We start from the raw sequence: 21,794 nt of genomic DNA on the forward strand, positions 1-21,794 counted from the left end.
ACAGCAACACTAATGACCTCTCTGTTGACACGATATTCAATTCAGAGTATCAAAGAGACCCATTGTTATTAAGTTCCGACTAGTCAGAAATGGAATTCGTTTGGGGTCCATTTTGACCTCTATTCATAAGATTTGCTGTCCTCTGAACTGTACAAAAGAAGGGGGGGGGCAGTGGTCAAGTTACTCTGCTGCTGCTAAGGTTGTGTATCAATAGTATCTATAAATATCAATAAAACTTTTAAACCGATCAATACTTATTTGCAACAGTATCGATACCAGCAGGGCTTTCTCTTAATGAAAAATCAAACATACTACATATTTCTTCCTCCCTATCTGTTGCTTCAACAAGCTAAAAGTGTCTTGTGCAAAACTGCTGCATTCCTAGTAGCTATGGGACGATATATTGAGATATCAATAGATCACAAAAGTGTGGCGATACATATTGCAGAGCAGAAAAGTGAATTGTGATATTAGCTCCATTTGATTCTACTGTAGTAATCACAAATGAGACGCTTGAACATCAGTGTGGGAAGCTCTCCATCACAATTCTATTTGGATGGGCCTCATTCTGAGTCCTTATGGTCTGTCAGTCGGCCCTTTTCACATCAGCCATTTTGTGTCTAAAAAGCAGGGTAAACACAGGTGCAACCCAAACATTAATTAGGGCCCAAACACTGCAACACCTAAATGGATTGGAAGTTGGAAACCCCAATTTTGTTTATAAACAGATTTTATTTGACAAGTTGCATGATGAAGAGTGTTATAGAACCATACGTTTTCTTATTATTTTAATACAATAGACCCCCTCCTCATTATCCCCCCCAACATCCCCTTCCCTACTAATAAAACCGTAATAAAATAATAAATATTAACAACAATATCAACTGAGTAAATTAAATAAATACTGATGACATCTCACGTTTTAAACACTCTAGTCCATTGTGATAGATTGCATTTTTGGCCAGCACACGCAGAGCGTTGCTGGCTCTACAAGAGGCTTTGTCGGAATGAATCTAAGCACGACTTCACGCACTAGAGTTCTGTTGAGTGACGTCTGCTCCACACCAATCAGAGGAAGCCTTTCAGCCTTTGGGTGGGAGTTCAGCCAATCATGTCTACTCCTGTAGAGTGATCTCTGTTGCACGCCAATCAGAGGAAGCCTTTGGGTGGGAGCTGCGGTACTCAGCCAATCAGGTCCACTCCTGTTGAGTGATGTCTGCTGCACGCCAATCCGATGAAGCCTTTCAGCCTTTGGGTGGGACTCCGCCAAGAAATGCAGACTGGATTGGAACAAGGACATGCTCCAGCTTACACCTCGATGTGTTTATTTGTGCTTTTAGAAGATAACTATTAGGAAAACAAGACGACTTCGTCAACCACAACTTCTACTTCAAGTTGTTTTTGCCACGCCACGGTGACAAGGCGTGTGTTCTGCCATGCCACGCTAAATGTACTGTACTGCATCTGTCTCCTGTTTGTGTTTGAAGGGGGTGAGTCGACGACGGGGAAAATTAAAGAGGCAAAGGAGATTACATTGGTTTGTTTAGCAGTCAGGAAACCCTCATTAATGGTTCGGTTGCACCTGTGTTTACCCTGCCTTTTAGACACAAAATGGCTGATGTGAAAAAGGTCAAAATGAGGACTTGACTGTAAACCATCACACTTGCAGGTAAAACTCAAAAACATGGTTTTATAGCAACAATGGAAGTATTCATGATCAATTCATTGTTGCTCATTCATACAGTGTGTGTGTGTGTGTGTGTGTGTGTGTGTGTGTGTGTGTGTGTGTGTGTGTGTGTGTGTGTGTGTGTGTGCGCGTGCGTTTTGTCGTACCTTTAACAGCCTCATCCACTACCTCCACCACACGATCAATCTGTTGGACCTGAAACACACACAGGGGAGACGTTTATTGACATTGACAAACAATGTCCGGACACCCAAACACACACACACATACTGATCGGCATGCAAACAAGGTTTGCACTTCACACACACACACACACACACACACACACACACACACACACACACACACACACACACACACACACACACACACACACACACACACACACACACACACACAGAGCATGTCAATGATTAAGAAAATATGTGGATGCAGACACACGCAAGGGCAAACGGAGAGAGAGAGGCACGCAGAGTTTTCTGCAGCCAGGCTGAAGCGGCATTGATTTCCTATAGCCCTCCTAGTGTCGATGTAGCTAACAGCACTTATGACTTATTGAGCGAGGTCTGAGCCATGCCACATCAAGTGGCTGAGGAACTGGAAGAGAGAGAAAGAGTGCAGAATGGTGGTGAAATTAGTCTCATATTTAATTCTAATTGGGAGTGTAAAAAGGGCTTGAAAAGTCTTGCACTGAAACTTTTGAGATAGCCTGAAATGTGTACAGCTGATGCCAATGATATGCAACTTAGCAAATCATTCATCTGGCCCTCACAGCTGTGACATTGCCAGGCAGAGACCAGGAAAAATCCTGTAAGAGTCTTTGGCTTCATGGAGTTCTGCTGGATTCTTATAGAATTACTGAGCGATTGTGAGGAGCAAGCCTGTTTCTGCTGCATGAACCTGTGAGGAGCAAGCATGTTTCTGCTGCATGAACCTGTGAGGAGCAAGCCTGTTTCTGCTGCATGAACCTGTGAGGAGCAAGCATGTTTCTGCTGCATGAACCTGTGAGGAGCAAGCATGTTTCTGCTGCATGAACCTGTGAGGAGCGAGCATGTTTCTGCTGCATGAACCTGTGAGGAGCGAGCATGTTTCTGCTGCATGAACCTGTGAGGAGCGAGCATGTTTCTGCTGCATGAACCTGTGAGGAGCAAGCATGTTTCTGCTGCATGAACCTGTGAGGAGCGAGCATGTTTCTGCTGCATGAACCTGTGAGGAGCAAGCATGTTTCTGCTGCATGAACCTGTGAGGAGCAAGCATGTTTCTGCTGCATGAACCTGTGAGGAGCGAGCATGTTTCTGCTGCATGAACCTGTGAGGAGCGAGCATGTTTCTGCTGCATGAACCTGTGAGGAGCGAGCATGTTTCTGCTGCATGAACCTGTGAGGAGCAAGCATGTTTCTGCTGCATGAACCTGTGAGGAGCAAGCATGTTTCTGCTGCATGAACCTGTGAGGAGCAAGCATGTTTCTGCTGCATGAACCTGTGAGGAGCAAGCATGTTTCTGCTGCATGAACCTGTGAGGAGCAAGCATGTTTCTGCTGCATGAACCTGTGAGGAGCAAGCATGTTTCTGCTGCATGAACCTGGATAACAATCGATACATGAATACAAGTCATTATTACTTCTAAACTATCTATGAAGTTAAGATGAATGTCCAATATCCAAAATCTGAACTATGGACTATAGATCAAATCATTACAATATGCTCCCATGAGGTGGGGATGCGTTTAGCTGCTGCTGGGCGGGGGTGCAAAACTCGGCATAACACCTGGACAGCGGACTGAAATCTTTCCTGCCTTAAGGCACGCGCAAACAGGTGCGCAGGCGCAAATAGGGGATATCGCCTGTACCAAGATAGTACAGATAGATATTGCACTAAAGCCTTAGTGCAATTTGTAACCTACAGGAGAGTGATTCAGGTCGGCATAATACCTACTCAAGTTGCCCACGTGGAACATCCCCGCATTTTTCTTTCTTTCTTTTTTCTTTTTTCTTGTTTTGGGGGGGACACAAATAATAACTGGCGAGTACCAATTATTTACAACATATGAGCGTGACAAAAACCAACTGCGGCCTGTTTTGATGTTTTGATGTGGCCCACCGTGAACTTTGGAAAGGAAAGGTGGGGGGAAAGTACATAGTATAGATACAGACCTTAAACTGAATTTTGGTGGAATTATCTGTCTTAACCTCTTTGCACAGAAACCAATAGTTGACCATTTCTGCATGTTGTGACTGTTTTAACTTGAATAGCGTATTGACAGATTGACGCATTGCATCATAAGGTGGACTGCCTTCTCCCTTTCTTAACCTTTTCTCCTGTTCCTATTTTTTTACTCTTTTATTTTGCTTTTTTGAACATTTTTATACTGAATTTGGGTGACATCTCCGTCTCCTGTCACAGAAACCAATAATTGACAAACTTTGAAAAGATACAGAAATACCCATTGTAATATGTGAGCACATCAATAAACTACTGTAATGTCAACAATTAAACTGCTCAGTCGTGTCGTATAGTAATTTTGTTAGAAAATGAATTTTTGATGGCACCGGGGTTTTCTGGTCTAACAAGCGCAAATTCGCTATTATTATAGAGGGTATGCATGTGATGTCACAGAGGCAGAAGTCACTGTGGGGTCACGCCCACTGAGTCACAGCAAGACTGAGCTTGAATGCAGTAATCAGTAGGGGTGTCACGATACACTCAGTTCACGATACGATACGTATCACGATACTGGGTTCACGATAACGATACGATACGATTTTAACAATATTTTTTTAAACTTGAATAATGACAATATATGACTGGAAAAGTAGTATTTTATTTGAAATGCACAAATACAAAACATGCTGTTGTGGGAAATTGTTATTACAATAACAACTAGAAAAAACATGAGATTGGAGATAAGGCTTATCTTGAAATAGAATGAGTTACACCGTCACTTAGATTTACTTTGAACTAAAAGGTTTCTCAGCAGTATAAATTCTCATTATGCATCTTCAGTTTTTCTTCAAACTCAAACAACAAGACTTTTCTTAGTCTATTTTTTATGCATCTTCAGTTTTTCCTGTCAAGTAAACAGTTTTGCCAGAAACTCAATTGAATGGTTTCTCTCCTGTATAACTTCTCATGTGTCTCTTCAGAGACTTGTTCAACTGAACTACTTTCCACACATTGAACTTCAACAAACAAAGACGTTTCATAGTCTATTTTTGGAAAAAAAAAAAAAAAAAAATCGCGATATGAGATTTCATCTCAACGATACATATCGTGACGTTTTACTATCGCGAAATTTCGTGGGACGATATATTGTGACACCCCTAGTAATCAGCCTAGATAAGTGACACCTGCTGCTCAGGGAGCAATTTGACACTCATTTTGACACTCGTTCCTGATTGAGGGGGCGTGTTCCAGTGGGTGTGCATACCCTCTATACGAGGCAGCATGGGTATTACTGATGATGTCATTTGTAAAGCACTTTGAGTTGCCTCTGTGTATGAAATGTGCTCTACAAATAAACTTTCCTGAAACAAACCAGGGCAAGTATCCTGATTGAGCATTTTGGATACTTGCTCAGGGTTGATAGGCAGATGTAGGCCAGCAGGCAGCTGCCTGGCAAAAACAGTTTTTCTTTCAGTGTAACTGGTTGAAAACTGCCATGCTTCATATTGTTTTGCAGGTGACTCCTTATACTTTATTTGTCTGTGTGTGGCCCGCAACCAAAAGGTTTGGCCACCACTGACAAAGAGGGTCGACTGGTCGCGCTTATTGGCCAGGAAAAACCCTGCTTACATTTGCTGAGAAAACCATTGCAGGCAATGGGGCTATGCATGAATCTTTTGTTTGCATCTTTGCCTACCCATGGTAATCCTTTTGAATACTTAAAGCAACACTGTGCCTGTGTGTCTGCATGTGTCTATGATGTGGTTTACTTTGCCTTGCATTCAACACATTGTCATTCATATCGTTGGAACTTTACATGTAGTCCGGAAAACACAAGAGAAACACACACACATAAAAGATCTAGCAACTGTCAGTGCATGAAACAGGAAATGCAGTTTTGTTTTGCTTTTTTTGCTTTTTCATTCCAGCCGTTAGTGCAATCACCTCATGCAAATTCAGCGATGGTTATTTGCAACTGATTTGCATAAATATCCCACCAACTGTCACTGTCAGTCTGTGTTTGATTGTAACTACCAAGGATGCACAGGGGGCGCGTGTGTACGTGTGTGAGTGTGTGTCTATCAATGCATGATCCAATCTACTCATGACAATGGAAAAGGCCTGCAGTGGTAAACTCACCAGCTGTTTCTGCCTGGCCCTGAAGGCTATTACATATACAAGCGTGTTTATCTGAATGTAATTATATTATACATACATGCCGCTTGATTTGAATGTAATTATGTTACAGGCTGGCACGTTTATTTAAATGCAATTACATTATTTATGGTAAAAGGTATTTAACGCAACGTTTGACGTCCCCCTGTTATTCTGAGGATCGGGACAGTAATCAACTTAGGATATTCCACTGTTTGATTTACCCCATTTTCAATGAGGGAGGATGTTTTTATATGTGAGCAAATAGAATTGGCATGATGTGAAATGAACATGAAAGTTTCATGTGATTTAGTAGCTCGTCTCTCTTTGAGCGTGGACTGAATAGCTAAAGAATGCAGGCAGATTCTTCTAAATTGACCAGCTCTATTTTAACTCTAGCCTTCTTAGATGTACGTTAGATATGCACTGCTGCAAGAACTATTTAGCTCTTCTAACCATGGAATAAATGTCTTTATTTGTATTTCAGGTACAAACGTGTTTGCAATGCACACTGCTCGACAGGAATATTTAATGACTTTCCATTGTTTGCTATTTTGCCCGATTGTTTGATGTAATTTTGTTTTCGTGATCATTTGCACGATCAAACTGGACACAATCAAAACATTTCCCTCATCTCTCCAGAGAGAGCTTCTTCTCAACTGACACATTTTATGCGATGTGCAAATGATGCTGTGGATGAAGGTTTCTCTTCATTTGAAACCCTGGAACTTGGACTGAGTTGCTGGCCGTTAGATGATTTGGTGCTGACAGGTGCAGGCGGGGCAGAGGTGAAGCACCATTCATAAAATGAGGAAAAGATCACTAATTGCAAATATAAAATCACGTCTATGATTTTAATGAGGCATGATTGAACAACTGTAAAGCCCCCTCACCATCTAATATTGATGGAGTATGCGGCTCAGATACAATTGCTGAACTCTGGCGACAGCATTATTCTAATTTGTTTAACTGTATTTATTAGAAAGTGACACATTTGTGACTGAAGATGTTGATGCCAATGAGAACTTAGCAGTCAGCTCTGAGGAAGTCCACCGTGCCATCTTCAACCTAGAAAACAATAAGGCTTGTGGTACGGATCATATTACTGCTGAACATTTAAAACATGCCAGTCGTAAGGTCGTCCCCCTTCTTGCTCTGTCTTTCTGTTTTTTATTTAAACATGGCATTTTACCAGACTTCCATGATAGCTGTTGTACTTGTTCCGTCATCAAAGATAAAGCTGGTAAAACTAACAGCAAAGAAAATCACAGACCGATTGCCCTAGCCAGCATACTCTCTAAAGTGCTAGAGAGAGTTTTGCTGGACTGAATTGAATTGTACCGTAAATTCCGGACTATAAGCCGCGGCTTTTTCCCCGTTTTTTGGCCCTGCGGCTTATATAACGGTGCGGCTTATCTATGGATTTTTTCAGAAAAAAAAAAAAAATACAAATAAAATCTCTCTTTTTTAGCACTCTTTCTAACTATAAATCCACTTCTGTTTTAATTTCCTCTCTTGCCCTCTTTTCACCACACCGCGGACACTGTGTGCACTGTAAAAATAAACAAAGGTGGTGTTGTGTTATGTTGTTTTGTTGAAATGTTACGGTAATACGGTAAATGGGAGCTTCCTCAAACAGCCATCTCTTTCCCGACAATCCCCTCTGTGCGTGACCCCTTACATATGGTAATTACGGTAAGCAAACGGCTACCAGGAGAAAATCACAAACTTCGGCGAATTCACACAAAGGAAGATCAAGGAATATTCCATCGAACCGGAGCAGATCATAAATATGGATGAAGTGCCTTTGACGTTCGACCTGCCACTCACTCGGACTGTTAACAAGAAAGGTGAATCGTCGATCACATTGAGAACCACTGGGCACGAGAGAACGAATTTCACTTGTGTTCTGGCCTGCTCTGCATCTGGAGTAAAGCTGCCGCCAATGGTGATTTTTAAGCGGATTACGATGCCGAAAGAGAAAATTCCCAGTGGGATATGCCTCAGAGTCAACAAGAAAGGGTGGATGATGGAAAGTGTCATGAAGGAGTGGCTGGCTGAGTGCTACGTCAAGCGCCCTGGAGGATTCTTTCACCAAAAAAAAGCTTTGCTCGTTCTCGACAGCATGAGGGCTCATATAACAGATTCCGTGAAAGCAGCCATCAAGACCACAAACTCCATTCCAGCTGTGATTCCTGGGGGCACAACGAAGCATCTGCAGCCACTTGACATCAGTGTCAATCGTGCGTTCAAAGTGGCACTACGCGTTCAGTGGGAGGCGTGGATGACGAGCGGCGATAAATCATTCACCAAAACTGGTCGCATGCGAAAAGCAACTTTCGCTCAAGTTTGCCAGTGGATCCTGACAGCGTGGAGGAGTGTGAAAACATCCACGATCACCAACGGGTTCCGAAAGGCTGGACTGCTGCGTGATGATGACGCCGGCACAGCTGGGCGCCTTCAGAGGCTGTTCGATTCCGACACCGACAGTGACGAAGAGGAGTTCCTTGGTTTTGAGAGTGACAACGAAGGAGAGAGGAGAGTGGTTGACGAAGCCACCCTGAACCTGTTCGTTTCCGACACTGAAGTTGAGGACTTTGCTGGTTTCAGTACGGAGGAAGAAGAGGAAGACGAGGATTAGTGACTTGACTTTGACTCTGACTCTGTTTTTGACGCTGCACCTTCACCTAAAAGATGAAGACAAGGATTACGGTACCTGGTTTGATTGTTGACAGCACCTTATTATATTATTGTTTTCCAGTTAATTTGTTTACTGCACCTTACCTTAACCTTTTGAGAATTGTTTTATTGTTTACAGCACATTATCCTTTTGAGGATTGTTTTATTGTTTACAGCACATTATCCTTTTGAGGATTGTTTTATTATTATTATTATTGTTTTATTTTTTATATTTATTTTGTTGAAATGTTAATAAATGGGAGCTTCTTATAGTAGCCTACCGTAATGCAGATTTTGTTGAAATGTTAATAAATGGGAGCTTCCCCAAACAGCCATCTCTTTCCCGACATTCCTCTCTGTGCACGAACCCTTACATATGGTAATTAAACATCAAAACACCCGCGGCTTATAGTCCGGTGCGGCTTATATATGTAAAAAACAGTCAATTTTGCTGCTGCGGCTTATATACCGGTGCGCCTTATAGTCCGGAATTTACGGTACATTCTTACCACTGATAATCAATCAGTTTGGTTTTAAATGTAAACACGGGACAGACATATGTATATTAAATCACTGTTCAGAGGGTACTGTGCGCCGCTGTATACTGCTCACCTGTGGGGCAGCTACAGGAAAAGCAGCATGCAAAGACTAAATGTGGCTTATAATGATGCTCTACGACTGTTGTTGCGTGTCCCTAGATGGCACAGTGCCAGCCAGCTGTTTGTCAGTGTAGGTATACCTACATTTAAACCTAGATGGCACAGTGCCAGCCAGCTGTTTGTCAGTGTAGGTATACCTACACTGGCACAGTGCCAGCCAGTTGTTTGTCAGTGTAGGTATACCTACACTGGCACAGTGCCAGCCAGTTGTTTGTCAGTGTAGGTATACCTACATTTAAAGCACTTTGAAGAAACCTCATGGACAGAAGATCTATGTGTCGTTTAGATGACTCGATGAACAGTGTTATTGCGCCCTTAATTAATCCTGTCAAATCCAGCACACACACACACCCATGCACACAAACACTCACACAGAGACACACCCGTGCGTACACACACACACACACACACACACACACACACGTGCACACACACGCAAACACACACACACCCACCCCTATGATGCTGAGGCCTTTGAGGTAGTCCATGCGTGGCTGGGCCTGGGGAACACAACCTGCGAGCACCACCTTCTTCTGTTGATCCTGGGCTTTCCTACACAAACACACACAAACAAACAAACACTAAGTATATTAGAAGATGTCCACAACAAACAGCGTGTTGTTGAACATGTTGGGAATATGTTCTGACCTGTTGTCACTCTGGCCCATGTACCCACTAACTCCTTCACCTGCTTTCTTCTCTGATCTTAGGAACATTTAAACACTACATTTTCTTATTCCTTTTGTTGGACTCCTATTTACATTTTCAACTTTCTGTTATTTTGTCAATTTTACATTCCACCCACCTTTCCTCCTCTTCTCTCCTCTTTCTCTATAATATGGTTGTTCACTGTGTTATTATTACTACTGTAATTTGCTACTGTTGTGTCAGCTAGATTTAGCTAGACATATTCTCTGTGAAGCCCTCTGAGACATGCTTGTGAATTAGGGCTATACAAATAAACTTGACTTGACTTAAATGGTAAACTATTTTCATTACCCGTGACTATAGATTATTGCACAGTTCAATTATAAGTGCAATTGCCTGAAGACCTCAGATCTGCCCCAACCTTACTTACGGTACTTTTAAAAATAGACTAAAGACTTTTATGTTTACCGTCGCTTTTAACTGCTGACAGCTACTATGCAAACCCAATGAGTCCTCTATAAGTTTTAGCTCTTTCTGCAACTGCCGCGCCTGTTGCTTATTGCACTTTTTATACTCTTTTTTGTTTTGTTTTGTTGTGATGCTTTTAAATGTCCATTTTATTTCTTAATGAAGTTGCTTAATGCACTTTTTATACTCTTTTTTTAAAGTTTTGTTGTGATGCTTTTAAATGTCCGTTTTACTCTCTTCTTTTATTTTATTTTCCTGTCAACCATTTTATGTGAAGCACTTTGAATTGCCTCTGTGTATGAAATGTGCTATACAAATAAACTTGACTTGACTTGACTTGTAATGCACAGTTACAGACAGTAGATTTGATCAATTATGTTGAGGGTATAGCTGAGATAACCTACATGAAAAAGTGTTCTTAAAATGTACTTATAGCTCTTTACACTCAAACAAACTGGAACATTTGTTATGTTTTGTCATTAATACTGTAGGTGATCACTGATTTTCTTTGTCTGGCCCACTTGAGACCAAATTGGGTCGCACGTGGCCCATTAAGTCAGATGAGTTTGATACGCCTGGTATAGACGATTTCAACTCCACAACATAAACATTCTACATTTCCCCTAGCTGACTTCCTGTTGCAGTGTTTGCTAGTCCAATAGGACGTGAGCAAACTGTTCCCTAGCAACACAATTCCGTGAAAAATCGTCTATAGGAGAGAGCAAAAGGATGGTGTGTGAGAGTGCTGGCCCCATGCCAGCACATTGAGTTGTTCTTTCAGAACCTTCAAGTCAACCTTGAATCCTCAAAGGTCTGGACTGATGCCTATAACAAATGCCTTATAGTCCTTGCTGCCATAATCATCTGTGTGATTTGAAGCACGTAAAGTGGAAACGTGAACTTTTTTTTAATACACATTTTTTGATACGTTTGACACATTCCAGTGGCGGTCAATTCAATGACAGAAAAGTAACAAGCTTTCAAACTGAAACCTGCTTTTCGGTAACAATAACACTGGCTGGCTGCCTGGCTACTTTAACATCTACTTTTCAGAAGCCATTTATTTTGATATACTGTACATGTAATGGTTGACACAGAGGCTGAATCATGTCAATTGAATCTTTGTCAAAAGACACAAAACAAAGTCCCATGGCCTTCATGGGCACTCTTTCACTTTTTTTGTAGTCTAACATCAACAGAATTCCTCTCTCAAAGAATTATTTTTTTAAGACTTTCTTGCCTTGGCGAGACATTCCATGATCTTAGACAAAACCATTAAACACACTATAACTGGAGAAAGCTGCTTCTCCAACTCCCACAATTTGAACTTTTCACCCACAAATTGCCCCCTTTGCGTGAATGTACAATACTAGGGTTGATTCCTAGGCTCGCCCGCTGCGCGGCCTCGCCCGTCCTGCAGCTCACCGAGCTCGCCCTGCAGCTCGCCCGCTGCGCGGCCTTGCCTGCAGCTCGGCTGCTGTGTGGCCAATGAGACCAGCATCACTGATGTCAGATTTATGACATCACTGATGATGTCACAGTGGGATTTATGACATCACTGATGATGTCACAGTGGGATTTCATCAGTGACATGATTGATGATGTCACAGTGGGATTTATGACATCACTGATGATGTCACAGTGGGATTTATGACATAACTGATGATGTCACAGTAGGATTTATGACATCACACTGGGACAATCACAAACAGAGCCCCAGCTCCCATTTATATACTGATGATGATGATGATGATTGTGTGTGTGTGTGTGTGTGTGTGTGTGTGTGTGTGTGTGTGTGTGTGTGTGTGTGTGTGTGTAAAGTTGTCAAAGTAAACACATTATTTCCTCTGAATCCATTAAGCAGCTGTCTTTTCTATTCTGTCCATCGAGGATGGGAGTTTGACATTCATCAGACTCTGTCGTGCAGGCCGGGTGTAGGCCGGGTGTTGATGGAAGAAATTCCATCAAGCCGTTCTTGAGATATCGCTTTAACGAACTTGGGAATGGCATTCGTGAGGTCACAGTGACCTTGACCTTTGACCACCAAAATCGAATCAGTTCATCTTAGAGTCCAAGTCGACGTTTGAGGCAAATTTGATGAAATTCCGCCAAAGCATTCCTGAGATATCGCGTTAACGAACATCGTATGGACGTACGTACGGACATACGATGTTCGTTACAACCCAGATCCATAATGCCTCCAGCCTGGCTATCGCCGGCGGAGGCATAAAAAGTGGCTGAGGGAGTCCAATATCTACACTACAGTGATGTTAGAACAGCTAACCCCGCCCCCACCTCCTTCCAGGCAGTTTTTCATACCAGTGAAACCATGTATGAAAATGTCATAATTTGCACCAAAGAACTTCAACTCGAATTGATAAGAAGCAAAGTAATACCATTTGTTCCAGGTGGAAATACCGGAAACAGCTGCCATCATGACACTCTCCCCGCATCTCCGTAAAAACATTCGTTTTAGAGCCACAATACTGTTCTAATATCAACAACTAGCAAACAGATATCACAGCTGGTGGGCCTTATGGAACAAGGGACTCGAACGGGTTAAAAGCTATTATTGGTTGCTTTTTGAACACTTAGCAAACGTAGCTCACAGCTAACAGCTATAGCTAACGTAGCTCACAGCTAACAGCTATAGCTAAAGTAGCTCACAGCTAACAGCTATAGCTAATGTATCTCACAGCTAAAAGCTATAGCTAATGCCAGAGGCTGACGCCAGCTATTTACTGTAACTCCAGAGTGTAATAAATAGGGCTGGCACGGATCACGGATAATCCGTGACCCGTACGGATCAGCCCCCACGGTTCGGCACACGGTTCGGAACGTCGTGGTCTGCGGAACCCCCCCCCCACCTTTCGTTTCATTTAACGTTTAACGTTAGTGTATGAGAACGCCTGCAGCGCAGCCAGACACAGACAGGCATCATGGCATGCACAAGTGAGCTTCCTCATCCCTTGTCGTCGCTGTAAAGTCTCTCTGAAGGCTGTGGCTAGTGGCTACTAAAGACAACAAACTTATTTCAACACCTCTGAAAAAGCACAGGAATGCGAGCAGCATGTTGCGGGCTGCACAAGATAACGAGAGCCACAACACACACACACGCACACGTTTCACGAACACATTATCACCGGACGGTGAAATGTTGCCTTGGACACATAACAACAAAACAACACGTGGGGCCACCGAGTAGCATAACGTAGCATCAACGTTATATTTCCAGACTCACCCGGTCTGGTCTGTAGCCTACCCGTGTCAAGTGACTACTAGAGATGCTGCGATCCGATCATGTGATCGGATATCGGCGCGATATCAGCCAAAAAACATGGATCGGATCGGATCGGATTCCAGCGAAAATGACCGATCCAAGGCTCCGATATAAGCACTCCATTCCATGACTCCGCTCCAGGATTTCTATCCAGCATGCAGCAGCAGCAGCACACAGAGGCCGCGTTGAGCCTAGGATGGCCAGGGCTTAGATCTGACGACCCGTCGTAATTTGTCCAATTCAAGGTACATTAAAACGTTGTCTTGCTTCAACATACATCGCATCGCATAAACCATTTCCACCCGCAGGTTTGAGGAGTAGCTAACACAAACGTCAGATAAATACTCTCTATAGGCTAACGTTACCCACTGAGGCAGCTAACATGGCTAATTAGCTAGCTAACACCAGCTATCTTTCTCCTCTATCTAACGTTAACGACACGTTAGTTGACTGAGTGAACGTCGCTGTACAGCAGCCAGCAGGTCGTTATCAAAACGTATTGCACTGAAGAGAATTAACATTAGATAATGACGAAAGACTCCTCCAATCTGGCAATGGAAATGTATGCACAAACTTTGTGTGTAACTTTGCGAGACTCATCCGAATGACTGATGAGTCTCGCGTTGAGCCTAGGATGGCCAGGGCTTAGATCTGCGTGAGCACGACCCGTCGTAATTTGTCCAATTCAAGGTACATTAAAACGTTGTCTTGCTTCAACATACATCGCATTGCATAAACCATTTCCACCCGCAGGTTTGAGGAGTAGCTAACATAAACGTCAGATAAATACTCTCTATAGGCTAACGTTACCCACTGAGGCAGCTAACATGGCTAATTAGCTAGCTAACAGCAGCTATCTTTCTCCTCTAACTAACGTTAACGACACTTAGTTGACTGAGCGAACGGCGCTGTACAGCAGGTCGTTATCAAAACGTATTGCACTGACGAGAAGTAACATTACCGTAAATTCCGGACTATAAGACGCACCGGTCTATAAGCCGCAGCACCAAAATTGACTATTTTTTTCTTCTATAAGCCGCACCGGACTATAAGCCGCGGGTGTTTTGATGTTTAATTACCATATGAAAGGGTTCGTGCACAGAGAGGAATGTCGGGAAAGAGATCGCTGTTTGGGGAAGCTCCCATTTATTAACATTTCAACAAAACAAAACAAAAGTCAGGTCACTAATCCCCAGACAAAATCACACAACAATAGGCTACCGTATTTGTGCAGCAAACCTGTAACCAGAGAAGTCAAGTCACTAATCCTCGTCTTCCTCTTCTTCCTGCGTACTGAAACCACCAAAGTCCTCATCTTCAGTGTCGGAAACGAACAGGTTCAGGGTGGCTTCGTCAACCACTCTCCTCTCTCCTTCATTGTCACTCAAAACCAACGAACTCCTCTTCATCACTGTCGGCATCGAACAGCCTCTGAAGCCTCTGACGGCCCTCAGCGCCAGCTGTGGCGGCGTCATCCTTTTCATCCCGCAGCAGTCCAGCGTTTTGGAACCCGTTGGTGATTGTGGATGTTTTCACACTCCTATAATATTCCGTGATCTTCCTTTGTGTGAATTCGCCGAAGTTTGTGATTTTCTCCTGGTAGTCGGGAGGGAGTTGTTCAGTAGTTCTCCCCCGGACGGACAGTCCCTTTCGTCTCATGAATCGGTAGCACCAAGATGGCCCACCTCTGAAATGTTCAATTTTCATCTCGGTGGCGATTGTTTTGGCCTTCAGTCGGATCTGCACCGTGGAAACGCCTCGGCCGTCTCCTCTCTGGGTCAACACCCAGTCCTCAAGGGAATCTTCAAGTTCCGGCCATCTGCTTTTGTGGCCTCTGAAGGACTTTTTTGTCTTATTACACTGAGACAGTTCCTCCTGCTGCTGCTTCCAACGTCTCACCATTGACTCATCGATGCCCAGGGTACGCGCTGCTGCTCTGTTTGTTTCTTTTAGTGCGAGTTCGACTGCTTTCAGCTTGAAAGCTGCGTCGTGTGACTTTCTGCGTACCTTCCCCATGGTAAGTGAGAGAGAGACTGCTCGTCTTGTTGTGATTCCGGGCTGATGAACTTTGCTTACCGTAATTACCATATGTAAGGGTTCACGCACAGAGGGGATTGTTGGCTGTTTGAGGAAGCTCCCATTTACCGTATTACCGTAACATTTCAACAAAACAACATAACACAACACCTTTGTTTATTTCGACAGTGCACACAGTGTCCGCGGTGTGGTGAAAAGAGGGCAACAGAGGAAATTAAAACAGAAGTGGATTTATAGGTAGAAAGAGTGCTAAAAAAGAGAGATTTTATTTGTATTTGAAATTTTTTTTCTGAAAAAATCCATAGATAAGACGCACCGTTATATAAGCCGCAGGGGCCAAAAAACGGAAAAAAAGGCGCGGCTTATAGTCCGGAATTTACGGTAGATAATGACAAAAGACTCCTCCAATCTGGCAGTGGAAATGTATGCACAAACTTTGTGTGTGTGTGTGAGAGACAGAAACAGAAACAGGGACAGGGCTGTGTGTGTGTGTGTGTGTGTGTGTGTGAGAGAGAGAGAGAGAGAGAGAGAGAGAGAGAGACAGGGACAGGGCTGTGTGTGTATGTGTCCTGTGTGAGACAGAGTGGGGGTGTATGTGTGAGGAAACAATAATTATTTGTGTCCAGTGTTCACCCATTACAAAAGAAGTGTGTATTTGATTGTTATGTTTTAGTTTTACATCAAATTAATTAGATGAACTAAATCGTTTACATACTATATTACCAAAGCACACACATACATACCTAACCCTAAAAATGTTTGTTGCCTGCTAGCTATCAGACAGCAGAGAGAGGCTTAAATATGTGCTGTATCGGTATCGGATCGAAATCGGTATCGAATCGGGTATCGAAATTTGATCGGAATCGGATCGGTTTTGAGGCTAAAATATCGGAATCGGATCGGAATTGAAAAATCTTGATCGCAGCATCTCTAGTGACTACGTTAGCTAGCAACAGCCAGGAAGTTAGGCGCAGTGCCACCTAAAACAGGAAGTTGTTGTTCTGCCTTCAGAGTAAAAGCATAAATTGTGTCATGAGAAAAAAATATTTTTTGAGCTGTGCAGGGCAACAAATGGTTAGAGAAGTATAATAGTATTAAAAATTCAAATCGAAAATATAATTTTGAGAGAAAAAATCTGATATAGCCTATATATATTTTTTTTTTGCTGATCCGAAAAATCCGTGATCCGTGGCTCAAAATCCGTCACGCGATCCGATCCGTGGGTTTTCTGATCCGTCCCAGCCCTAGTAATAAAGTATCATGGAGGATGTGACCGCCGGTCCATTTAGAAGAAACCATTACTATAAATGACAAAAAGAACTAAGAAGTCAAATTTAAGATGCTGTGAATCAAAAGGGGGTGGGGAAAACCAAAGCAAAACAGGCCACATTGTGTGTGTGTGTGTGTGTGTGTGTGTGTGTGTGTGTGTGTGTGTGTGTGTGTGTGTGTGTGTGTGTGTGTGTGTGTGTGTGTGTGTGCGTGCCTGTGTGTGCGTGCTTGTGTGTGTGTCTTCGTGTCACCTCCGGTTAGTGGCAGTCACATTGAGATGCACGGTCTGCCTGACAAGAGCTTTTGGAAGAGCTGTCCAGACTCCACTATGAATCTTTAATAATGAAACCTCCTGACAGCTGGAGCGAGGGAGCATGGGGAGGGAGGAGGGAGGGAGAGAGGGAGGGGGGATGAAACCAGAGATATTCAGATGTGATATTCTCTCTCTTTCTCTGTCTTTTTATCCGCATCTCGCTCTGTCTTGTACACAACCATTGAACAGAGCAACAAATCCTTTTAGATGCCCCAAAAATGCATGCAAACCAAGGGGCAACCTCAAGTTCTGAAAACTGAAGCCAATGTGAAAGTGCCTTAAACTTGCATTCTTCCGAATGGCCTGCAAGGGGCGACTCCACTGGATGCAAAAAGAAGTCTGATTGCATGGAAATTAGGGCTGCAACTAACAATTGTTTTGATAATCGATTAATCTGTCAATAATTTCTTTGATTAATCGGATAAAAACTGCGTAGATTTTATTTCAACAATTTTATTCAAAAACGAAATGTCCCAAATTGATAATTTGACAAATTGACTGGACCAGAGCTGTCTAAACAATAATGAACTAGAACGACAGCAACGCAGACTTATGCCTCCGCCATTAGTTCATTCTTGAGTCCAAATCGCCATTTGAGGCAAATTGGAAGAAATTCCGTCAAGGCGCTCCTGAGATGTTGAGTTACAGAGCTTGGAAATTGGGACAGTGACCTTGAACTTTGACCACCAAAATGTAATCAGTTCATCCTTGAGTCCAAGTGGACGTTTGAGGCAAATTCGAAGAAATTCCATCAAGACATTCCTGAAATATCACGTTAACAAGCTTGAAAATGGCATTTGAGGTCACTTTACCACTATTCCTTCAGAAGTTGTAGTTGTCATAGACTGTTGTTGCATAGTTGATTTCTCTATTGCTGACAAAAATGTGTTATTGTAAGTCGCTTTGGATAAAAGCATCTGCCAAATGACGTAATGTAATGTAATGTAATGTCACAGTGACCTTGACCTTTGATAACCAAAATGGAATCAGTTCATCCTTGCGTCCAAGTCGATATTTGAGCCAAATTAGAAGAAATTATATCAAGCCGTTCTTGAGATATTGCTTTAACGAACTTGGGGATGGTGTTTGTGAGGTCACAGTGACCTTGAAGTTTGACCACCAAAATGTAATCAGTTCATCCTTGAGGCTAAGTTAATGTTTGAGGCAAATTTGATGAAATTCCGTCAAGGCATTCCTGAGATATGGCGTTAACAAGCTTGAAAATGGCGTTGGAGAGGTCAGTGACCTTTGACCTTTGACCACCAAAATCTAATCACATCATCCTTGAGTCTAAGTCGATGTTTGAGGCAAATTTGATGAAATTCTGTCAAGGCATTCCTGAGATGCTGCGCTAACAAGCTTGAGAATGGCATTCGAGAGGTCAGTGACCTTTGACCTTTGACCACCAAAATCTAATCACATCATCCTTGAGTCTAAGTCGATGTTTGAGGCAAATTTGATGAAATTCCGTGAAGGCGTTCCTCAGATATCGCGTTAACGAACATCATACGGACCTACAGACATACGTACGGACATACGGACGGACGGACAACCCGGATCCATGATGCCTCCGGCCTGGCTATCGCCGGCGGAGGCATACAAATTATAAATAATTTAAAAAAGAACAACGTAAATCACTAAATGTTCACAGAATCTGCTACTTCATAGGCTTTAACCCTTTAACAACAGGCCACGGACTATATGAAGGTAGATGGTTTCTGCAGTAACACTTCTCTCTCTCATACACATGCCCGCATGTGTATGAGAGACACACACACACACACGCGCGCGTGCGCATGTGCATGACAGACACACACACACACACACATACACACACACACACACACACACACACAGACAGACAGACAGACACACACACACCAAACATACACACAGGGCTAAGCATGGCCTGGGCAACAGAGTAGACTAGTCTATGCATACATGTATGACCTCTGTGGTGTGTATGTTACAGTAGGGACGTGTGCTGTACATACTGGTTTTTAACAGCTGAATGGTCACAGTGAATCAGTCAAATTAGACTCGACTAAACGTCCGAATGAATTGATCAGGTTGGCTGGGAAGAGTGCCTTACTGTAAATAACATGACGTGAAGATGGCACATGACCTATATAATACTCCCTTCAGCTTTTGCACAGTGCAACTTGAAGTGAAAGAAATACCGTTTCTTCGTGGATCATGGTCATCTGTTTCTGACGGTCGCATCATCTCCCGTGACATCATCACAGGTCGCAGCATCGCCCGTGACATCATCACAGGTCGCAGCATCGCCCGTGACATCATCACAGGTCGCAGCATCGACCATGACATCATCACAGGTCGCAGCATCGACCGTGACATCATCACAGGTCGCAGCATCGCCCGTGACATCATCACAAGTCGCAGCATCTCCCGTGACATCATCACAGGTCGCAGCATCGCCCGTGGCATCATCACAGGTCGCAGCATCTCCCGTGACATCATCACAGGTCGCAGCATCGACCATGACATCATCACAGGTCGCAGCATCGACCGTGACATCATCACAGGTCGCAGCATCTCCCGTGACATCATCACAGGTCGCAGCATCGCCCGTGACATCATCACAGGTCGCAGCATCTCCCGTGACATCATCACAGGTCGCAGCATCGACCATGACATCATCACAGGTCACCCCATCACCCGTGATATCATCGCAGGTCACAGCATTGCCTTTGTGATATCATCACAGGTCGCAGCATCGCCTGTGACATCATCACAGGTCGCAGCATCGCCCGTGACATCATCACAGCAAAAGTTAGTATTTCTTCTTTGTGTGTGGCCAGAAAGTAGTGGATATCTGAAAAGTTCAGCCAAATGCCTTTTGCCATCTAAGAGACCCATGTCCCAAACCAAGGCTATGGGTATCAAATACCACCAACATTTCCAATGGCAGCAAGGTATTTGATACAGTAGTGGAATACCCATGCAGTGTATCGAGCTGTGCAGCTATTTATTGCGCAGGATCGCAAGTTTGACCATTAATCTGCGCAGCCATTGCAAATTCTGCAATGAATTGGCCCTAAATATCTAATCAAAAAATGTGGCTCCGTTAGCGTTAGCTCACCCCAGGACTCGACACTCACTTTTTTCACCATCGTCCCGGAACCATCCCAAAATAAATGTAAGTCCTCCCGAAGGCATAACGAATTTAAAATCTTTGTTTTTCTACATTATTATATTATTATATTGTATTATATTGTATTGTTATTATTCTTATTCATATTATTAGTGGCCGGGCCAGCGAAGCGGCAGGGCCACTTATTGTATTTGCCTGTATTATTCTTCTTCTCCCGGGAAGTTCAACTTCCCATGCATGAAAACTAACCAGACTTTGCACAAAGGTCCAGTCCCATGCCAAACGTCTTTGACGCAAATTTGGCGCCAATAGTCCTAACGGTGGCACTACAGCGACCGTCTAAAGTTTCAAACTTTGAAAATTCAGAAAAAATCAGGCATACGTGCTACGGCTTTGCAACTTTCACCGAAATGTGCGCCCAAATGAGGAGAAACTTTTGTACAATGCAACATATGGCCAATTATGAAGTCTAAAGACCGCAAAACTGCAAAAACTGTAAAACTAATTAAACCCTACTCCGCCCACATTTTTTCTTCAAACGACACCAAACTTCAGCATCTGCATCGTTAGACTGTCCTACACAAAAGTATCAAACAAAATTCTGCTCACTCACACACACACTTCTCATTCTTATTATAGAATAGGATTAGATTAGATAGATAGATGCACTGCATGAAAAACCTGCTTTCCGGGCAAGTAAATGACTGCTCAATATGCCAACACTATGTGGTACTTTCTCCCCCAATTTGCCACAAAGAGGCCATTTACACCTGGCGGCTGGCGCTAACTGGATACAGCAACTTTATGCGGATTGAGAGGACAACCATTTCTGAAAGAAAACATATGTTAACGGCAGGTGTAAATGGAATCAAAGTGTCACAAAGTGCCACGAACACCTGCAAAGCGGAACTCTTTGCAGTTGTGCAAAGTCCCGGAAAGTAGGTTTTTCGTGCAGTGATGGAGAGGGCGGGAGAGAGAGAGATAATTTATAGATTTAAAGGCCGGCTTTACCGTGGGGAATATGAATATATATTCAATCTCACGCCCCTAAGGTTTTCGAATCCGTTGAAATTTTTGAAATTGGTTGTTTCCCGCCAGAGATATCACCAGAAATGCACTCTGTGTGAGGGGGGGGGGGGGGGTGGTGGAGGGGAGGGGCGGGTGCGGGCACCCGAAATACTACATTTCCCACAATGCACTGGGCTCGCGTGGCCTTCGTTTCCAGGCCCACCCCTCAGGCATTTGGCTGATATCAAACTCCAGTAGGTGGCGGTAATGCACATATATGCTTGCCAACCGCCATAAAAGTCGAAGAAGAAGAAGG

General features: G+C 43.3%; 1 protein-coding gene across 1 annotated transcript in view; it reads right to left on the reverse strand.

Annotated features, from left to right (window-relative positions):
• cdkal1 (CDK5 regulatory subunit associated protein 1-like 1) overlaps window positions 1–21,794 on the reverse strand; it is a 689,646-nt gene that overhangs the window by 489,870 nt on the left and 177,982 nt on the right. Inside the window, exons 5-6 of the mRNA XM_083636399.1 lie at window positions 9,796–9,892; window positions 1,834–1,882 (exon numbers count right to left, since the gene is read on the reverse strand). Coding sequence (XP_083492525.1) covers window positions 1,834–1,882; window positions 9,796–9,892 — 146 coding nt within the window. The remainder of the gene's footprint in view (window positions 1–1,833; window positions 1,883–9,795; window positions 9,893–21,794) is intronic.

The sequence above is a fragment of the Poromitra crassiceps genome (genome assembly GCF_964638095.1).
Source record: "Poromitra crassiceps genome assembly, chromosome: 1".
NCBI lineage: Eukaryota > Metazoa > Chordata > Actinopteri > Beryciformes > Melamphaidae > Poromitra > Poromitra crassiceps.